The 22,323-nt window shown below is 51.4% G+C and overlaps 1 protein-coding gene across 2 annotated transcripts in view; it reads left to right on the forward strand.

Moving 5' to 3' along the window:
* The window catches only part of Hspa12a (heat shock protein family A (Hsp70) member 12A), a 148,995-nt gene that overhangs the window by 69,402 nt on the left and 57,270 nt on the right, over nt 1-22,323 (forward strand). Inside the window, exon 1 of one of the 2 annotated variants that reach the window (XM_041661196.1) lies at nt 11,508-11,632. The exons of the other annotated variant lie outside the window; for it this stretch is intronic. Within the exon in view, the coding sequence (XP_041517130.1) occupies nt 11,590-11,632 (43 nt within the window). The 5' untranslated portion in view covers nt 11,508-11,589. Of the gene's footprint in view, nt 1-11,507; nt 11,633-22,323 lie in introns of those variants that run through there. 2 annotated transcript variants of the gene reach the window in all.

Consider the following 22,323-nt stretch of genomic DNA (forward strand, 5'->3'; position numbering starts at 1 on the left):
TTGGCTGAAGGAGCGGGAGGAGCTCCCGCAACACAAAACACCCCTCACTATTCACTGTCCCTGGGCTGTTTGATCTGTCTGCAGGTGCTGTCCATGCCTATGTAGGAATGACTTTAAAAGTACAAACTTTCCGCACTTTATAGCAAGTGGCATTTCCCCGTGTTGCTAAACCTCCTCCATATTCGTTTCCATAACTTTATTCGATTGTCCACATACAGTGCTACATAATCGTCTTCTTTTGACATAGAATAAATTCTAAGAGAAGGACTTAGTGGCTTAACTAATCAATTAGGAATAAGATCTTGTTATATGACGCAAGCCAGACTTGAATTCCAAATCCTCCTGCCTCAGCTTCCTGAATTCCGGGATTACAGGTGTGTGCTACCGCATCCAAACCCCAGTCTGTTTAAAACGTTAGAGGTGACATTTTTTATGATGGCGGGAAAACGTCGACTCTGCTCCGACTGCACCACAATCGGGTGTTTACTGTGTATGCACGTGGGTGCCAATTGCTGAGCAGGGCTGATCACGCTTTCATGGGCATAGCTCCTTGTGACGGCTGAGCTGGGCTACGAGAAGGTTCTGATGGGCCACGGGACACTGTAGGGTGCTGCTGATTTCATGGAGAAGGTCTCTCTCCCCATTGGTTTTCTTCTCGTCTCCGATTCCACATTCTAAAACACCAGACTTGAGTTTTATATTTAATACGCCAAGACTCCGAGTTTTCTCCCTTTAGTTCTCCTCTTTGCTGTAATCTTAGAACTTCATTTGGATATGAAGCAAAAATAAGAAATAAAGATAGTAAGAACATTTATGGGATAGAGTAGAACCTTCTCGCTTTCTTCCAGACCTTCGCACTTCTCAGTTAAGTGCTGGGAGCCATGATGTTTTTATCTAAGTTTTTCTATTTACCAATAAAGACTCGGGAGTCAGATGTTGGGGTGAAAACCTGCTGGATTAGAGAAGCTGAGGAGCAACCTGCTGACGCTTCTTTTCAGACAGAGAACCAGCAACAGAGCGTCTCTCTGTCCGTCCCAAACCAGAAAGGACTGTGACTCTCTAAGTCCCTTCCAACCCCTTCCTGTGCGGCTCTCTGTCATCTTTGGTCCTCCTTAGTCTCTATGGCTAATTCTTGTCAACTAGTCACTTGCTCCATCCCCTGATCCAAGGTTAATTTTATTAACACGGTCTCAGAGTCTCACAGTGTGATCACATATCCCGGAACAGAGTTAGGTGGTGAACGGTACATTTCCCCCTCTTCCTGGGTGAGGACTGTTGAGTGGAGGCTGGGTAGGGAGGGGGCTACTCCCTTTTCTTCCTCTCTGGCACCTATGAGCTTGGGAAGGCCGCTGGTGGTTAGAGCACTGTTGTCAACATAGTCATGGGTGAAATGGCAATAGTTGACCCATGGGTGTGGCATAGGAAAGGGCTGAGCCTGTGTCATCCCAAAAGGCTGCCTCCCATCTTCTGCATGAAGCTTGCTTTCTCGGGAAGGTAAATTGGGTAACTGTGTGCTTTGTTTAGCACCCAGCACTAAAGCCAGCAATGGATTTTTTGAACTGTATTGACCTTAAATCCAAAACGTACTGTTCGTCTACCATGAAACATTCTCCATCATTTATTCCTTGTTCTATGATAGATTTCAGGCCCTCCTACATGCATGGCCCCACGACGGTCCTCACAACCACCTGGGAAGTGGACACAGGGGATGCAAAGACTGCACGTTGTGGGGATCACAAACCACAGAGTGACAAAACTGGGATCTTACCCAGGTCTGCGACAAGCAGGATGCACTTGTCTTCATTGGACAGCAAAGGAAGGTGGGCGAGCCTAGGCATCAGCTAGCCTTAAGAGACCTCCCCAAGACCACATAGCACACATGCGGCAGAGACTGATCTTGGAGGCTCTCTCACTGAGTCAGTGAAGTGCTCCTGTCAATCAACCCAGAAGTCTCAGAGTAAGGCTGGCTAAGACCCGGGGATGCTCACACTCTAACCATGCCGGCCTCCATGCCTGGTGGGCTTGCAGGACCATGGAGCGTATGCCCGTGTGCCACAGTGCCAGTGCTTGAGCTGGGAACAACTGTATGTCTTTGTCTTGACTCCACTGATTGGAAGTTTGGCTCCACATAGCTAACCATCCCTACAGCAGTTGAGCCAAGAAGGTTTTGTTTGCTTGCTTTTAAATTTTAAATACAGTTCCCAACTTACAAATGTTTCAAGTAGAGTTTGATTTAAAACAACACCACCATGGTGGGCTAAGGATTTGTGTCAGTGGTAGAGCGTCTTCTTCCCAGCAGGTTTGAGGGGCCAGGTTTGATTCCCAAAACTGCAAAACAAAACAACCCACCCTCCCACCCAACATCCTCATGGGCCTGTAGGTGTGGGCACTGTTGCTTTGCTCAGGCAGGGCAGGACCTGCTACTGAGAGCCAGTTACAGTGGCCGGTGTTGATGGAGAACTTCCTCTGTTGCAGAAACTGGGCCGAGCGTTATCTAGGAGAATGCCACAGGAGATTTAGTATCTGGGGGCTTTATCAAGATTCTTTTAGGAATGAATCAGAGAGGAATGGTGACTCACTAAGGATGCACAACTAGGGAAGGATGGAACTGGATTCAAATCCACATATAACCCACCTTCCAGCCCACACTTTTATACTCTCTGCCCTTGGCTCCCCCAGCCTTCCTCACGGAGGAGGCTGAGGACAGGAAGGCCTGGAACAGTTCACCCAGAAGTTTTTCATTCTGGAGTGCTATCGAGGTCTGCAAAGACTTTTGGTCATATCTGTCTGTCTCTTTCCCCACCCCAAAGCCAGTGTCTGTGTCTGGGAGAGGATGGGGGATGGTGAATGGACCCCAGGAATGGAGGTGAATGGACCCCAGAAATGGAGATCTTCTAGAAAGCATGTGTTCTTAATGCAAACCAAAGGTTTAAAATACAGAGGGTCTAGGGACTAGGGAGATGGCTCAGTGAGTAAGGATGGCTCATGAGGACCCGAGTTCTAGCCCTGTATCTGTTACCCCAGCAACTGGGGGCGGAGACAGACCAATCTGGGGCTCAGCGGCCAGCCAGTACAGTCAAAATGGCCAACTTCAGGCTCAGTGAGAGATCCAGTCTCAAAAAGGAAAACAGGTAAATGAGGAGGAGTACGGATGGAGGAAGGCAACCCGAGCTATGTCTGGCCTCTACCCATACCCTATGGGTGAGTGCACTCTCGTGGGCTAGAGCATACACATGCATGCATGCTCATGAATGCGCACACACACACACACACACACACACACACACACACACACACACCAATGCACCATGCACTAAATAAATGAATAAAAGTGAGAGACCATAGAATCAGCTAGTTTCTGGAGCCATGCCTCTGGGCCCTGTGTAGGTATATGAAGTGACTAAGCAGACCAGGTCTGGGTGACTCCAGGCCCTGCCCCTCTGTATCCAAGATGTCTCACTAGAGAATTGACCTTCAGTATGATGTTAAATGTTCACATTGGCATGAGGAGCACAGTTGGCAGTTGCTAGGAGTTCTTTCTGGGTAAACTGGTTTTCCTTACAGTGTTGGCTTTTTAATTAATTTGGGGGATGAGTATCTGGGGGATCATTACTGCACCCTCCCTACTTTTGCGAATGCCTACAGTTTTCCACAATAATGCATTTTAAAAGCATTTAATAGCTTCTGAGGTGTTAGCTTAGGAAACAATCACAGATAGCTCAGAGCACAGAATGCGGAATGGACAAGTCGCTCTTAAATAAAGCGTCTGCTAGAATGGCAGCAGGCTGTTCATAGTCTCACCAGGCTTCCACTTACCCATCTACACAAAGCAGAGGTTAGCTATGCTTGCCTCTCAGAGGAGAGACTGTGTGGGCCGGGGCAGTGTCTTATAAACGGTTACACTGTCTCCTACTTGGATTGTTTGCTCACTCGTTCAGCACATTCCTGGAGACCTTGCCCTGTGGTTGTGGCAGACTAGACGCCTTCCCACACGGGCAGGTCAGGATAGACTCTGGAGACCAGATTACCCAAGTGCTCCCTCCTCCCCATTTACTCCCTAGGTAAACACTTGCCCCCTCCCCCCCCAAAGGGAACAGTGATGATCAAGCTAGGTGCCTGTGGACTGGGGGACAGGATAGAGTCTGGCTCTAGCTCCTTCCTCAAACGGTGTGACTCTGACCAAAAGTTTAGCTCTCTGGGAGCCAATTTTCATGCCAAGAAGCTTACCCTGGGGCATCAGTTCATTTCTTACACACATTTGTGGAGCTTGTACTGAGAGCAGGCGTGGACTAAGAGGTACGAGAAGAACCCACAGCGTGGAAAGGCCTTGTGACGGCGGTTCCTTGCAGTCGGGTGAAAGTGGAGGTTATTTCAGCTCTCTGAACCTTGTCCCACTCTCTGCACTTTGCCCTCTGAGACGCAGCTTCTGGTATGTCTTGTGTTGCCTTGAGCCGTGACTTTTGCAGGGCCAGGGTCTGCCGCAGGGCCAGGGTCTGACCGGTCTGAGAAGGGCTGTTGATAAAGTGGCTGTATATCCTTCTGCTGTTTGAAATGCTCCTGAAAAATATTTGGATAACCCTCCGCCACCTGAGCATGCATTTCTAAAGTTTACATTGCAGGCCTGGGTGACTTTGATATTTGGAGACAATCATTTCCTCCCACCCTTGAAGTTTTACTCTGGAAAAGCCCTCCAGCAGCTGTGTGGATGTGGAGTGTGCTTCGGAATGTTCCTGGAGAGGCTGATTCACCCCAGATGGGATGTGAACCAGGCAGGAAGGACGTGTCCACTGGTCACTGAGGCCCCATAATCAGAGCGCCGCAGCAGTCAGGAAGTGTGACACAGACCCATGTTAGGTTTTCTGTCCTCTGTGCACACTGGAGTCCTGGTCCTGTTGCACAGGGGTCACTGTAGTTTGAGACTCCGTGACTGGCCCTGAGACTTTCTACACAGACCACGCTGGCCTCAGACTCACGGAGATCTTCCTGCTTCTGCCTCCTGTGGGCCGGAGTCACTTTATCTTAAAGTCAGGAGCAGCTTTTTTTTTTCTCTCTCTCTCTAGAAGTTTCCTATGGAAAAGCTCAGATTTGAATTCATCATTATTTCTTAAATTTAAAAAAAAAATTAAGGCTCCCATTGGAAGCTTCTAGATCATGTGTATCTTCAATGATAAAATAAAAAGTTCTTAGATTTCATTTTTTTTGTGATTTAGGATGCACGGAGGAAGGTGTTTTGTCGTCCAAATGTATAAGTTCAGTAATAACTCAGCAGGTTATATTATTGTATGTTGATAGTCTTGTCCTCAGTTGAATGTTTTTTACATGTGCTACATCCCATAATAATGTCTTCACTATAGTTATAACTGGGTCCTTTTCACAGATAAAGAAATAGACCCTGTAGTGTGGGTCAGTAGGTCTACAGGCCAGGGCTAACCTCAGATTCCTTGAGGTCCTGCTGGCCCTAAGCTCTCTGTCTCTCTTCTGCTCCCCTTGAGCCCGGTCCTGATGTGTCCCAGAATTCCTTGAGCTCATCTGCCAGTTAATATTCTTTGTTGTTTTTCTGAGCTGGGGACCAGAGGCCCCACCCACCTCCCTGTCAAGGGTCACAGCCCAGGTTCATAGTTGGGGCTTGGTACAGGTGTAAGTGTCCCGGGTTGCCTCGTGGCGTTGGCTGACTATTTCTTGGCTCTGACTTCTGTGTGCCTGCGCTGACACTGAAGTTGAGGTGTCTTTTTTTAGGGCTGAAGAACAGAGAGGGAATCTGTGGGCAGGGAAGTGTCTGTGGGCTGGTGGATGGGGGAGCCCAGAGGAAAAGAGGCCTGGAGCTGAGGGTTAGTATTCAGGCATTGCACTGGCCTGCCCTTGAGGTCCTGACAGGTTACATCCCCAGCAGCAGCCGCTAAGAGCACCTCTTGTGCACATTCGCTACTTTCTCTCGTAGAAGGTGGGCTTTGCCCACCTCCGGTCTTTTCCTTTCTTTCTGCATCTCTGCCCATCTCTCATCCCTCCCTCCCTCCCCCCCCCCCCCGTGTGTCTGCCTCCCTTTCTCTCCCACTCTCTCTCCCACCTTCTCTTCTGAGGCTCCTGTCCCCAGAGGCCAATCTCCACTCTCCCACCTTTTCCCATTCACTCCCCGCCCCCCGTAAAAATCTCCTCCACCTGAGCTCTGTGGCATAGCATCTTTCTCTCGCGCCCTGATCTTTTTTTTTTTTTTTAGTTACAACAGTGAGGATCCTGTTGGCTTCATATTTAGTTCTTGTGGACAAGGTACTATACAACGGCCTGGGGACTGCTGATGTGGATATGGCTGACCCCCACCCCTGGAGAGCTTACATCCAGAGAGGGAACTGGGAACCTGAGGTTGTTAGGTTCTGCCCTCTTTTTTTGTGGCCCCTGAGCTCAGTGACCTTTCTGTTTATAGGGGTCAACAGTAACCTTGATCTCAGAGTTTTGGTAAGTGCTAGGGCAAAGGTCACAGGATTTGGTCACAGAGGACACAGAAGGGTCTTCTTGCTGTCATGGAAGGTCACTTGGTATCCTGGTGTAGAGGATATCCAAGCTGAGACTTGGAGGAGGAGATGTCGAAGGAGACCAGGCATAACAGGTGGGGAACAGGCTCCCACTGGACCCAGGAGCAAGCTCATGAGACTGGTGTTACCAGCCAGCTGGAGGCAGACTGGGATATGGTGACTTGGCTGTGCGCTGGATGACTTTTAGGGACTCGTCTGGTCAGTGGAAATGTTCACTGGTCAAGGGGAGCTCTTCCCATGCCCACACTGTAGGCTACTGCCTGGGCCCCCAGCACCTTCAAGGTGGAGAAGAGATGCACAGGAACATGGGAAGGGAGAACAGAGGATTCTGGGACGGGCTAGAAGGAGTCTGTTACCCTGCATGTCCACAGCTCTGGGCAGGGTTGAATAGCTGGAGATGGAGCGAGGCCTGTGAGTTCTCAGCTTCAGGCAGTGTTTGTGTGTCCTCCCACCTGAGCCGGAGCCCGTGTCCCTGCTGCACTATTGATTTCATCAGTCTGGCTTTAAGCATTTAGTGAGAGCCTGTAGCATGTGCCACAGTCTGGGATTTAGTGCAGATGGGGCTTCCCTCTGAATGGATGAGGTGGCAGTGTTCTGGGATAGAGACATCCAAGAAGGGGTGGCTAAAGAGAGAGCATGTGCCGTGACTGTTTTGGCAACATGTGTCCCCAGCGGGGAAAGGATGTTTTTGGTGACACATACATACATTTAGAATTGTGGGTAAGTAGAGGGAATTGAAGTCATTGAAGTTTCAGGAACTAAACCGTGTAGCCCCGTCTGTTGGTTTGTTTAGCATCATGGAGACCAACGTGCATGTCCCAGCCCACCTCGGGAGGAAAGGCTGGATGTGGTTCACAGTTTCAGTCCATCGGTGGTGGGAGGGGAGGGCATGGCACAGTGGCTTCCCCAACTCACTGCAGCAGAAATGAGTGACAGAGGTTGTTCTCATCATACAGACCCGAGAAGCAGAGTGCAAGACAGGAAATGGGCAGAGATAATACGCTGTCATTTCCTTCTGCAGCCTCCCCAGATAGTGTCACAGCTGGAGAGAAAGCCTTCAGAACGTGACCTGTTCAGGACATCTGAGATTCAAACCACAGTAACCTTTAGCTGAAGACAGGGGTCAGGGGAGGAAGGTGGGAGCCCTCTCTTGGTGTTGAACAATGTAGAAATGGGCCAAGCTCTGTTGCTTCTGGTGGGCGCCCCTGCCTCTGCATGTCCCCATCTCTTCTGTGAATGGCCAGGGCCACCAGGAGAAGGAGGTGAGCTCATAGTGGCACCTGCCTGGCCGAGCAGTACTCACCAGAACACTTTCATTACACTTGTTCGCGTTCTGTGTGGGAATGCGTATGTGTTGGTGTTCACCTGTCATGGGGCATGTGTGGAGGTCAGAGGACAGCTTGCAGAAGTCAGTCCTCTCGTTCGTACCTGTGAGTCCTGAGGGTTGAACTCAGCGTATCAGGCCTGGCCACAAGCACCTTTGCTTACCAGTCCAGGGCACTGATTTTTCTTCTTCTCTAAAAATTATTTTATGTGTATGAGTGTTTTGTCAGAATGTCTGTTTGTGTTCCATGTGTCCGCAGAGGCCATAAGAGGGCATCGGGTCCCTCGGAACTGGAGTTATGAATTATGGATGTGGTAGGTTCCGGAAATAGACCCTGGGTGCTGAGCCATCTCTCCGGCCCCACCAGGACACTTCTGTTCATTTCATGATGAGAACAATGGCAGGGCACAGTAATACTGCATTTTTATGCTCTCTTGAAAATCAAAACTGGTTCCTGCCCCTGGTGCTGGGACCCGTGTGTCACCTCCTGTCCTTCTCACATGTCCTCCTGTCACTGTGCCGAGTGTCAGTGAGGGCAGATGGTGCTTGGGGCCTTTCCACAGCGGCAGGCAGATGTGGGTTCGTCCTAGTTCTGACAGACTGCCAAGGCCTATGCCCCAGTGCCAGGGTCAAGTTCCTGATGTGGATGGACAGCGTATGGTGGAGACTCTGGAGAGACCCTGGTCAGCATGGGGGACTGGAAAGTCCTTGCTTACAAAAGGTTGTTACCTAGGTGGCCGAAGGTGCCAGGACAAGGAAGTGAGCTATCCAGGCTTGGAGCACATCTCTCCTTCACACTGAGGAACGGCAGGGATCAGGAGGGGCTGAAGAGGTCAGCGGTGGGGAGATAGTTATGGAATAGGGGTAGGTGGCATCGCTAAAAGTCGATTCTACAGGAGGCTGCAGACTCACAAGCTGCCAGGGAGCAGGGCACTGGACAGTGGCACAGAAGTTGCCAAGCCACACTTGACTTGGGGATGCTGAGCATGGACAGACACTGAAGGAGGAATGTTGGTGACACCCAGGTGTACAGCTTGGAGCCACCTTGGGAGATGCTCAGGAGCTCGGGAATCCTGGAGGAAGGTCTGGTCCTGGGAGGGGAGGTGGAGCGACAAAGGCCGAGTTGCCTCAGCAGAGCAGAGAGGGCAGTAATAGCAGCGTTCAGATGTTGAACATTGGGGGACGGTTTCAGCTTCATTATAGTGCTGTCATAGAATGTCTTGACAAAAGGCAATGATTTTAGCTCACTAATCCTCCCCTCTCCCCCTAGAGCTCATTACTGTGGGAAAGTCAAGGTGGCCAGAACTTGAGACTGCTGGTCACATCATGTGATCGGTTGAGAGCAGAGAGAAATGAGTGCATGCACGCTCGTTTGCCTGCTTGCTCATTACTCTCAGCTGGATTTCTCCACTCTTACAGAGTGCAGGACCCCTGCCTAGGGGATGGTGCTGCCCATGGTGGGCTTGGACTCCCCTATGCCAATTAATGTGAATACACCCTCAGGCCAACCCACTGTAGACAGCTCCCTATTTAGACTCTATTTTCAGGTGCATGTACTCACATACAGATACACACATATACGTAGTTAAAGTGTTGAATGTTGCATTAAAGAATTAGAGTTTGGCTGGGAACAGTGGCACACGCCTGTAATACCAGCACTTGTAGGTTAGAGCGGGAGAAGAGAAAGTCGGAGACCAGCCTCTGTCTCAACAAAACAAAGCAAATATCCATGCTCAGTTAGGCTTTTTCTTAGGGAGTGGGGAAGTACATGCTGACTTGCACACTAGCTCCCAACAATTCTGTATCCTGGCCCAGGCATGTGTCTCCCGGACACAGACTTAGCGGGCAGAGTCCGTGGTTATCCTTGCCTTTCCATATTACGACACACACGGCCTCAACCAAGCTGCTTTTGCTCAACTGGGAGGTGTGGACAGAACCAGCTCCGGGTGGGTGAAGGGCCAGGGCCAACCCTTCCCCTCTCTGTCCTAAGCTCAAGAACATCAGGCTGCTGCCCTGAGCACTGTTTACAACCTCCCTGCTTTTGGGTGCTTCCCACTCCTGGCCTCCAGCTCCTTGCTGGGAACTGAGGTCTTGGATCTGCCTCTGAGATAGTGGGGTCCTGTCACCACAAGGAAGCCATCTTGACTGGGAGAATTTGCTCCATAGAAACATGTTTTCTATGCGCTGGGAGTGGTTTCCAGGCACCACCACCACCGCTGCGCACGACCGGCCTGGCGTCTTGTAGCTCATGCTGTTTCGGTCCTAGGTTCCAAGTGAGACATGATCTCATCTAATCATTGTTAGTCTTGAGAACCTATCTCTCAGAGGGCAGTGAGGCTCGGAGAGGTTATATAGTTGGATCATGGGTTCACATTCAGTCCGGGACTCTGCATGTGAGGTATTCTAATGCAGGCAGAAAACAGCTGTGACCCCCGGCCGGATGGTAGTTTTACCACCGAGTTATATCCTCAGCCCGGCTTTTGTCCTCCTCATTTTCGTTCTCCCATCCACCACTCTCTGAGTAGCGGCTCCTCTGTAGGCTCTGCTACCAGACCTCTGTTCACCCCACCTTCCACAGGGAGGCTGTCTGTATATGCATCCCCTAGGTACCCCAGGCAAGAGATGTTGCCTGTCTCAGTCATGAGGGATGGGATCCCAGCTAGCCATCCACTTGCTGTGTGATATTGAAATCATAATTTAAACCTGCCACACCGGGTTTTCTTATATGCAGACACTGACAGCTATGAATTAAGGACAGAGTTAAGGACATACACACTTCAGCATTTCACATCAGAACCCTCCTCCCCCACCCATGGGGAAGACCAAATAACTATGTTCATTAGATCCTTACTTTTGCTCTTGCCAGAGAGCTGGGTGGTACTGAGAACCCAGGATCTTCCTGGCCTTAACAGGTGCCAGAGGCTCAGGTGTGTGGTGCTGTGTGTGTGTGTGTGTGTGTGTGTGAGAGAGAGAGAGAGAGAGAGAGAGAGAGAGAACGCCAGAGGGCAGAGACCCGTGAATCACTCAACCATGGAAGTCTTGAATTATTAATATCGGTATTCTCAGACTTCTAATGGGGGCCGGGAATGCATCCCATATATGGAAGGGCAACACAGTCTCTGCACAGAGTACCTTTCGGGGTCGGGAGTTGCTTTGAAGTCCTGCAGACTGCCTGGAGGGAAAAGCCTGAAGGCTGTGCTGGGGCTCGCTCCTACGCCTTGGCCCGCTCCTCTGGGAACTAGGGACAGAAGATAAAGATGTGGACTGGAGCAGACATCCTTGCCCCTGCCAGGGAGTGCTGAGTGTGCAGAGCTTGCTCAAGGCGTCAGGCCCTGCCACGCTATGCCTCCCAAAGAGCGGGAATTCCGGGGCTTGAAACCAGACCTTGCGCGCTCGCGTGTCCACCCTGCTGGACTAGCTGCAGAGACCCGGGCTCGCCTGCCTCTGACCCTCCACCGCCCACGCCGAGTCCCCGTGCGCTACTGACAGGACGGGGCGTGGTCTCGGCTGGGCGGCGACCCGCTGGCTCCGAGCTCCGGGGGAGGAGCCTTCTCCAGCCTTCCCCAGGGCCTCGGCTCCGAGGGGCGGGGCGGGGAGGAGCGCGGGGAGGAGCCCGGGCTGCGGCGGCGGCAGCGTCAGAGCGGTGCTCCCGCTGTCCACTGTCCACAGGCTCAGACCCAGCTCAAGAGCCGAAGACTCGCACCGCCGGCTCCTCTTCTGGGCTGAAGCTGCAGGGCCATGGCGGACAAGGAAGCCGGTGGCGGAGATACCGGTCCCCGAGGTGAGCGCGGGGAGGGGGCCTCGTGACTGCCGCTGGGGCTGCGGTGGTCTGGGAAGAATGAGGCACGCTCCTTACCACGGCCCGAAGCCCGGTTGGAGGGCGTTAGAAAAGTGAGCTCCCTGATTCCATCTTGCCATGACCAGCGGGATCAGAGAGCGTATGGGCGCGATACCCGGCCCACTGGGTGGGAGGCCGCCCTCAAGTCACGTGCTAGGTTTGGGCCAGGGTGCGGACACTGCAACCAGGACCACATCCCTGGCTGGGGCACCCTGGTTGTTTCCACCTCGGGCTAGCTCCTTGGTCAGGGCCGGGTACCAGTCCCAAGAGAACCGCCCCTCCTGTCCATCGCCTGTGCGCTGTGTTGGGGATGCCACTGCTGACCTGGTTGATGGCTGGCCGCCAGGTGGCCCCGGGTCCTCAACGGTTCGTTTCTATGACCCAGTGTGGTAGGGGTGCGAGACTTGGGGAAATCAGATTCATATCTGTCCCCTAGATCCACCCTACCCCTCCGGACCCAGGAGCCGGGAGTGGGGGCCTGCATCTGCAGGCCAAGGGTGTCCCATCGCTATCCCCTCCTAGAGAATAACTAGGATTCTCTGGGTTTAGGTGTAGAAACTGCGGAGGTTACACTGTGTATGCGGTCCTTGTCAGAGCTGTGTGTGTGTGGCGGTGGGGGGGGGGGGTCCCATGCGGAGTACTGTAGCCTTGCTTCTTACATTTATGGCAAGAGCGACTCATTTGGAACATTGGTTGCGGTTCAGATGGCAAAGGAGGGAGAGCCTGGGGATCCGGGAAGAGGATGAGATGCTTTCCGAGCCAGGGCTGTAAATCAAGGCTTCTCCAGCACAGGGGATGGGCTGGTCAGGATTCCAATCTTCTTCCTGTGTATCTCAAGCGGGGGAAAGTTGGTTGCGGGGAGGTGCGGCGCGTGTCCCTGACCTGCAGAGCCTTGGCTGAAGCAGATGCCTGAGCCGGTTTCCCAGGAGCTCCAAGCAAGCTGCAAGGATGACATTAAAATGCCCCGACTTAAGGCGAAATCCAGTCAGGAAAAAAAGAAAGAAAGAAAAGAAAAAAAGAGCGCTGTGCTCTGCGGAGACCCAAAGTGGGGAAACTGAGGCCAGTCGCGGCGCAACTGGCGTTGGCAATTGCGTTCTCTGTCCTGATGTGGGTTGGCTCCAGCCCCCTCTTCTGCTGCTTTCCTATCCACACCTGCCCCCTCCCCAGCCCATTGTTCCTGCGGATCTGGGAGGTGCCTCCCCAGCCGGCAGGCTCTGCAGTGGTTGAGGAGTGCAGGGTGGGGGTTGGGAGCCCACAGAAGGAGCTGCACGGCCCAAGCCCAGGCGGTGGTCCTCAAACAGGCACCCCGAATGTGCCCCAGCGCCCCGACCTTTCCACGGCCTGGCAGTTGTCTTTGTCTGAGCATCACTCAGCAATCGGGTTGATTCATTTCCCCTCACTTTTTTCTCTTTAAATTGGAAAAGAAAAATCCCAACATTTAGGATGCTGGTGAGAGGCGTCACAATTGCTTTAAGCCAGAGAGTAAGTGATCCAGTTTCCCGTCTCTCATGCTGAGATAAGGAGTGGGTGGTTATATCAGATGCAAGGCTGGGTATAAGATCTGTCAAATCAGAACTAGAGGTAGGCATCTGCACCCACTCTGGTTTGTCTTGTAAAGTCACATTGCTGCTTCCGCCCTATCCTACACCCATGCACTCACACACGCGCGTGCACACACACTCATGACGGCAGAGGTGTCACTGCTCACTTGGGTTTGTCGCAGGGTGGATTTTAGAGTCTACTGAGTTCAAGGCATGCTGGTACAGGGACCCCTGGGGCCCAGCCACCTGAAGGGCGAGTGTTCCTGGCCACTCGCTGTGCTTTTCTGACACCATCCCTTTATGTGCAGATAAAGGCAGGAGCAGAGCCCCACCGACTTCTAAGGGTTTTGTCACTGCGTGTTCTTTGCTGGGTGATGAATATGCCCTGTTTTATTTCTCAAGTCTCATATAAATGTGTTACCAGCATTCCTTTTACTGATGAGAGATTTAAACACCAATTAAACAACCCGTCCAAGGTCACAGATCTAGGAAGCTTTGCTTAGGACTGAAGCCCACCTGATTCTACTTTTTCAGCCCTCATTGGTGGTCACTGTCCTGCTGGGGGTGACAAAGTAGTCAATGTTTCAAGGGAATATTTCAAGGATGCTGTTGCTGCAAATGTATGATTGGAAGGCCCCAGCACACTGAGATTTGTTAACCCTTGGTCTCTCACGTTGGAGAGGGTCTAGGGACGGGCTGAGTGAAGTTGACATTATACAAGAAGTAGAAGTTGGGTGGTGAGTAGCTGACCCCCAAGACTCAGCTTGACTGCGCTCACCACATTCCTTGTTAGAATATGAATTAGTTAATTCACAAGATCTGAAGGGTCACCTTCGGTCTCTTAGACTGCAAACACTGAGATGACCTTCGGTTCTGTCCCTCCCCATGACCTGAGTGACTGCATCAGGAGCCCTAGGAAGAGATGTGTAGGTGGGGCACCTGGTGGTTCAGATGGGGAGCAGGCTCTTCGGTGTCAGGGCTGGGGCACAGACAGTGGAAGCCTGGCTATTTTCTCCAGGTGTGGGTGCGAGATTGGAGCCTTGGGCTTTGAAGATGGGATTTTCACCACCCTAGTAGTTAATCTCAGTATTTATCAAGGACTTGGGGAAACACGTTGAGTGAGTCATCTCTTTAGCCCTGACCACACTTGTTGAACGAACAACTCAATGAGGGGCCTTGTGACCAATATTTCGCCGTTCTGCTGCGGGCATTGTGGTGCAGTGTGGGAAAGAGGGTGGGTGAGGCTTAGAGCCCAGGCTACTCAGGGACCCAGAGGATGAGACACACAGCCTCTCCTAGGTCACGCCTGCTATGTCAGAGTCCCTCAGAGTGACGTGAAGTGTGTCTGTGTGGTTGGGCATATAGAATTGATAGAGGCCTGGGGTGCTCTTGGTCTTAGGGTTCTGGGCCATGGGGCCACTTTGTGTCAACTTCTGTGTCTGGAGCTCTGTTCCCTCCATGGTGGCATCCATCCCTCATCTCTCAGTGTTCTGTGTTTACCAAAGCTCTGTGATCCTCCTTGGTTCTTGACATATGAAGTTCCCCCTTGTGACATGCCCCCTTGACCTGTAAAACTCTTACTCAGCCTTCAAAACCTCCCCTTAGGAAACCTCAGATCCGTGCACATGGTTGGTGAAATCCACCTGTCAGTCCTCGGTGCTTCCGTGTTGACTACTTCAGTTGGCACGTCTTGAGTGCCCAGAGTGTGTCAGCTTTAAAGGGCCATATCTTATTTGTCCTCTAACAACCCTCCGAGGTTGGTATTATTATTACCTCATTTTGCCAGTGAGGTAGTTGAGGGCTTTGAGAAGTTGGTAGCCTGCCCAGACAGTGGACGCTGGAGTCAGCTTCAAATCAGCCATGGAGCCCAACAGCTTGTGACCTTTCTCCTACTGCCTTCCTCTCAACAAAGGCCTTCTCTTTCATTTCCCTCCTTCTCAGCAAGGGCACATAGTAGGTTCTCAGAAAACGCCCGCCCGCGCAATGAGTGACCCTGTCAGCAAGATTGGAGGACCACAGCCGTGGGCAATGGCATGCATAACCTGCCCACTCCAGGGCGGCACTTCTGCACACACATGCTCACAAGTGCGCCAAGCTGGAGGGGAGAGGCAGGCGGGGCTCCGGGCATCTCTGAAGAGATGAGGCACTGAGTGAGGGCTCAATCTTGTGGGGGCCAGGCGCTCTCTCGTATAAATAGGCTCTTTGGGAAGGAGAAAGCTGCTTTATGGCCGCTGTGCATAATCAGATGGCCGGAGAAATGAAGGCCTCCTAATGGAGGGGAAGCATGGGGCAGGCACAGCACCCACCCCCACGGGCACACAGGACACTGGCATTCCTTAGAGAGGGCAGGGGAGTGGAGGAGGCCCCGAAGGAGGAGCCACAACCCTCCAGGGTTTCTGGTCCACAGAGGCAGGTCCTGCAGACCCTCCCTGCTCTCTAAGGCTCCTGTGTGATGCCTGTTTCCCCTCCCCCAGATGTTGGTGGTTTGGGAGAACCAAAGCACCTTGGAATGTGGACACCAGCTCGACTTTGCTTCCTGGGTTTGTGATGGCCACACAGGGGTCTGTTGGAAACAGCTAGAGATAAGGGATGGCCCGGAAATGGCCTTGTCACTTGCTGTCCTCAGGCTTCAGTTTCCTTCTGCTCTGTGGGGGTGGGGGTGGGGGTCAAGCTGCTCTGTTTGTTTGTTTTCCCCTTTGCCTTGGGGCTGTGTGGAGACCTGTTCTGGTCCTTTAGTCCTGAGGTTCTGCCCTTTCTGAAGCCAGCACCTCGGAGTGACATGGGTATTCCTTCAAGTCTCTTTCCCTGTCCTTGTATATTCCACAGTGGGGGTAGCATGATGGCTGGTCCAGGGTCACCCTGGGGGCTGAAGGCAGGAGTCACTCTGTGGTCACCAGACGCCCTTCAGGCTGACTTTCCTGTTGGAGTCACCTAGCTACTGATGCCGCCACCAACAGGAAGTCCCTCACAACTGGTGTCAGACTTGAGATGGGTTTTCCACTGCTGTGACAAGTACCCAACCAATGACCTAAAGGGAGGGGTTGTTCTTTCAGCCTCCTGTTTCAGAGATTCCACTCCATCCTTTGACTCACAGCTTGTGGGGAGGCAGAACCGACTGGCTGGACGCATATAGAAGAGCAAAGCAGCTCACCTCCTGGCAGCGGGTCAGGAAGAGGAAAAAGAAAAAGACAGGAAGTAATGAAGAGCCATCACCCCTCAAGGGCAGGCCTTCGTTGGCTTTCTCCCTCCATCTAGGCCCCACCATCAGTCCTTTGCAATACTGTGTTCAATTTATGAATCCGTTAAGGGGTGAATCCATTGCTTCTTGGAACCCTCAGAATCCAGTCACTTCCTCAAAACTGGTGACCCAGCCTCCTCCCTTCCCCCTCTATGGGAGCCTGTAGAGGACACTTGTGTTCAAACTGTAAGGGCCCTGATCATGTAGGGTGGGGGCTGGGAGCAGCAACAGGCTGGCCACTCCTGGCCGGTGCCTTCTGAGTCAGCTGGTCTCTTTTGAGTGGCAGCTTCCCTGTCATTAATGTCTTTGGTTTTGAGATGGGATCTCACTGTACAATCCACATCAGCCTTGGATTCCTGGGCCCAAGCCTCCCGAGGAGCTGGGGCCTCAGGCAGCATCCGATTTGCTCTTAAATTATCCGTATTCAGTCCTCACCAACAGCCTGTAAAATGCATGACTCTACAGTGGGAGGCCTGGAGAGTTAAGTTCAGGTTCTCCAGTGGCAGGACCTCTAGGGGCGATATTAAAACAGACCGCAGCATGCCATGTCCCCTGAAAACTGCAGCCTCTTCTGTCGCCCAGTGGATGTGTGGGTACCTCCACCCCATCATAATGACTTATCGCTCCTTTTGAAAGTTAAAATATGCCTTTATTTTGAGAAGACTATGTCAATTTTACAAACAGAAAAACCCGTGTTCCTCGCCGTAAACAGTAGGCGCTCACAGCCTGAAGCATGCATGTCTAAAATTAGGTTATTGTGCTTCCTTGGATGATACCGCCCACAGGAGGCTTTATGTCTAGGCTGTCCAGAGAGCCTGGAGACTCCCAGGGTGAAGTAGGTCATAGCACCAGATGGAGACATTCTCTTTGATGGATGGGTGTTGCTGCTGACATTGGTATTATAATTTTCATTCCAACCAATGATCTATCCAGGAAATGAGGCCCGGGAGCACTGTATTCGCAAAACGCACCCCGGAAACTTAAAATCGTGTGGAACGGGTGTGAGATGGGGCTGCGTTCTGTCAGTCCTCTGCTCACTGAGGGACCGAGAGCCCTAATGGTGACCCTGTGTGAAGGTGGCCAGCTCTGGGGAGGCAGAGTAGGGGGCCAAAGTGTCCACTATAAAGTGGTCAGTGAACTTAGAGACCACGCCTGGACCAGCACTGATGAGCTGTGGGAATCTCCCTTAGCCCCACCTTAGTTTTCTCATCTGTAAAATGGAAATATTCTCACCACACACCTCACACTGGATTTTACTCTCTCCCATAAAGTAAGGGCTGAGTGCGGTCTGTGTTTATTGTTACCTGCCATTGTTGTTTATTATCCTGGACCCTGTGGAAGCAGGAGAGCAGTCAGACTGGAGAAAGGCCGGCCTGAGACCTCCACAGCCAGGCAGAGGCAGGCAAGGGTTGTGCAGAGCCAGGAAAGGAGGCCCGGGAGCACTGTATTCGCAGTGTCCAGCAGGCCCAGAACCAAGGAGGCCTCGGGCTGCTCGCTCACCGGGCCTTTGGCCATGACTCCCAGCCCCTCGCTGACCAGTCTGAACAGTCAGCCAGTGGGGTTCAAGGTCTGTGCATCCCTGGACTCCATCCATCACTGCCGAGCCTCTGACCTCAGAAGAACTCCTCCACCCTGAGCGTGCTCCACCCTCAGTGCTGAGCTCTGGACCTGGGCTTTGTAGGGTGGCCTTTCCTAAACCAGCCTCGACTGGGACCCAACAGCTGAGGAAGTCCTTTGGCACAGCCGCTGCTCCAGGACGTCCTGGGAAACCCTGAGCCACCCACAGGCTGGATCTTGTTCCTCTGCTCTTATCTTTAGCACGCCCATGTGTCCAGCTTTGCCGGGATGGTTCCAGACATGATCCCCTAATTCCTAACAGCAGCTGCTTTCCGTGGCTAAGAATCACTGTTGAGATACGAATTGTCTGTACTCCTTATCTCTGTCCACTCTGGTGTGACAAGGCAGGCGGGAGGGTTAGCTCAAATCCACCCCTGTGGGTTCAGATGGGTTTGACCTCTGGGTTTGGGCTTGCCGCTTCCGGGGGATGAGAGAGAGGATGTTTGTAAAGGGATTGGCATGAGCCTGCTGTACAGAAGCCATGCAGTAAGTGACAGTGACTTCATTCCTGGTGTCACCGGGGTACTTGGTGAGGACGTGGGATGTGGGAACAGGACACCTGGGTTTGAATCCATTTGTGTTACGTCATTTCGTGTCCTGTGATCCTGGAGACATACCCACCCTCTTAGTATTACCTTTTCATCTACAAATTGCAGGTTAAGGAGGTTGGGATAGTTCAGGGATTAACAGTGTGTGCTGCTCTTCCAAAGGACCCAAGTTTGATTCATGGGACCACACAGGGCTGCTCACAACTGCCTGTAACTCCAGCTCCAGGGAGTTTGACACTTCTGGCCACTGCAGGCACCTGCATGCATCCCACACTGGAATGTACACACATACACACACATGCACATAAATCAATAATAAAATAAGTCTTTTTAAAAATGTGGATGATAATAGTGCCTTCTTTGTAGTTTTTTTTTTATGGACATAGGATTTATTCAAGAAAAGCATGAAACACAAGTCCAATCATGAGTCACAGATTCAGTGTTGACAATAGCTAGTGTTTTTATAAAGAAACCTCCAAAGATATATTCTTGTAGGCAGGGGGAACCAAGGCAGCTTAAAACGGACTACAAAAGTAGTGATGAACAAATAGCCCAAGTGTATTTATTATTATTAGTTGTTGGTGTTGTTTTTGAGTCTCCTACAGCCCACTACAAACTCACTATGTAGTCCAGGTTGGTCTTAAACTCTTGATCCGGTTGTCTGCCCCTTAGAAATGCTGGGATTACCAATACGTGCCAGGATACCTGGCTTATGTGATGCTAGAGACTGAACCCAGGGCCTCAAGCGTGCTAGGCAAAACTCTACCAGATGAGCTGTGTATCATAGCCCAACAGCCCAAATTTATTATTTGTATTCCGGAGGTCGGACACGAGCCCTAAGATGAGTCTCACTGTAAGGTACTGGCCCACCTGGGTCCTGCCTGGTGTGTCCGTCTGTCTCCTACTTCCTCACTCTTCTGGAAGTCACCTGCACTCCTGACTCGGGACTGACTCTTCCATCTACAGAGCCTTCCGGCTACTGCCGAACTCTACCTCTACGTCTCTGCCTCAGTCTGTGCAAGGACACTAGCATAAGGGTCTCTTGTAAGGTGCACCTGAACCATTAAGGATCATTTCCCTATCTTAAGACCCTTATTGTCGTCTCCTGGAGAATTCCTTTCATTATAGAAAGTCATACATTCATAGGTTCTGGGAATTAGGACATAATACACTGCGTTGAGGGGGGGGCGGCTTAGCCAGGTAGGTAGAGGAGATCTCCATGGACTCGGGACTGTTAGTTGAAGGTCTGTCTCTCTGGAGACATGTTTGGATGTTGGAGAAAGTTCCTTCCTGGAGTCTTACCTTCGGCTTATTCAGCCTTGGTAGGTTTCTTAAAAGACATTTTCAGAGTGGGCCAGCTTCCTTTCAGAGGCCCATGCTAAATAAAAAGATCTGTTGACTCTCAGACAGGGAAGAACTATCAAAGTATCGAAGAACTAGGGGAACATCTACAACGTCTTCTCAATCTGTTAGCTCAGACAATCTTTGGTGGGTTAGAGCAACTGTGTTTGCTTTGCAGGCCATTTTATGGGCAGGTGTTTGTGCTCATCCGTGGCTGTGCTGCCCTGGACAGTGACAGGCTATGGGGACCGTGCTGGCTCTGGACCAGGCCTTTCTGTTCCAGGAGACCAGCTTAGGCTTGTAATATGCTGGTCTGGGGCAGTGGGACGACAAGAGGGGCTACAAGCCTTCCATAGAAGCAGGAAATCGTCTCAGCTGTCTTTCTGAAGTGCAGTGCAAGCTAAAAGAGGTTGCAGCTGCAGCGGAAACTGCAGCCAAGGGCATAAAATGCAGCGGGGGGGGGGGGCGTAAACTGCAGCGGGGGACGTAAATTGTAGTGGGGGCGTAAAGGGCGTAAGCTGCAGCTGGGGGCGTGAGCTGCAGCGGAGGGGGAGCTGCTGCATATAATATGTGAGTTTTTTCCTTTAGCAGAGTCAGCTGGACTAAAATGTTGAAAGCCCAACCTTTGAAACACTTGTTTGCCACAACAGCTTGGAGGCCAGAGCTCCTCCCTTGGCAAGACTGTGGCGTGCACCGCGAGGTTCTGACACTTGGAGGCGTCGGCTGCACCCTGCGTCTCTGTGATGGACAGCGGGATGCTGTCGGTGTCTGGGAAAGTCATGCTGGCTCGGTTGTGGTTTCTGCCTCATGCTTGTGTTTTGATAGGTTGGGATAAACTTCTTTATGAGTAACTAATAAGAGAAAGTTGGAAATATTACGGATGCATCTGTGTGCAAGTTCTGGCTGTCTTAGCAGTTGTCCCTATGAGAAAATAGTGGGCAGGCTTAAAAAAGTTGTTTTGTATTGATTAAACTTGTTCTCTGGCAATTTCATGCATGAATACTCTCACCCCTACCTTCTCTTTTCTCCCTCCTGCCACTTTCACACACAGTGTCCTCCCAACAGGTTCCTTTCCACGTTCATGTCTTTCCATTTGTTTTGTTACCGTTCACTGATGGTCGATGTGGCGACATGTTTAAAACTGTCCCTTCGAGGCTGGTGGACCCACCATTTGGCATACCAACTTAAGACAATGTTTTCCCCTCCCCCAGAATCTAGGTTGAGTAGGTGTTTAACATGAACAGGAATGAAGATGCTCACCTTGGCATCCAGGGTCTGATGCCGTTTGCTCCTTCCCCAGACAGCAGCTGGAATAGTTTTAGATGAACTGTACTGGGTCCTCATAAGCATTAGAGGCATGGCTGTTGGGGGGATTCCAGTAACGGGGTTCCAAAGGTGCTGAGCAGAGTGTTCCAGCTCAGCTTCCTTCATGAATCCTGTGATTGTTTACAGTGTGGTTTTGCTGACTGTGAAGACTTCTAGGAAAATATATAATATCATATTAGACATGTTTATGTTTACGTGGGGATGTGAAGCATGATTAACAAGAACCCAGAGACAGAAAGTGGCAAAGCAGCCAGCCTTTGGCTCTTACCTCTACCTCAGTCCGAAAATGGCGATCCTGCCTCCAGGAATCTCAGAGGGAGACTGTGTCTGAGAGCTGTCTTCTTTCTGGGATTAAAGGCATGCACCACTGCTGCCTGGTTTCTAGGGCAAGCTAGTGCGGCTACTAGGATTAAAGGTGTGTGTCATTGCTGCCTGGTCTGGAAGGCTGGCCAGTGTGGCTGTTTTATTTTTCTGATCTCCAGGCAAGCTTTATTTATTAAAATACAAATGAAACGCCACTACAGGGATGAATGTCTATTTAAAAATATTTTCTCTAATGGGGTGGGGCCTCCTGTCTGCTCTAATTCTTCCATCTCTGGGTATACGCTGGACTTTGGAGACCACTTCTTCGCTTCCTAGGCGTTTCCAGACAGGATGGGTTGGGTAGTTCTGACTGCACCATTCTGGTTTTCATATATGGAAGCAGAAGATCCAGAAGGGTGGTGTTAGGTCACCATCCTGCCCCTTGAAGGTGCTGGCCACATAGCATCCTTCATCTAACAGGTTGTTAAGTTCTGTGGATGGGGCTCTGGTTTCATTGGTCCCTGCTTCCTGCCCAACACACTAGGGTCTGAGAGGAGGTGGATTTTGCCAACTCCATTGCTGTCTAGGAACTGGCAATAACCTGTGGTCTTCAGGTTTTTGTAACTGCCCCCCTAGAATCTCCCTGGATTTTCTGCAATGAAGAACAGTGGCTCTTACACTCAGACACTTGGTTCCCTCTGGGATGCCAGAAGTGGGCAT

The sequence above is a fragment of the Microtus oregoni genome, unplaced genomic scaffold (assembly GCF_018167655.1).
Source record: "Microtus oregoni isolate MIOR12 unplaced genomic scaffold, Mior012 000012F_ref0000307, whole genome shotgun sequence".
Taxonomy (NCBI): domain Eukaryota; kingdom Metazoa; phylum Chordata; class Mammalia; order Rodentia; family Cricetidae; genus Microtus; species Microtus oregoni.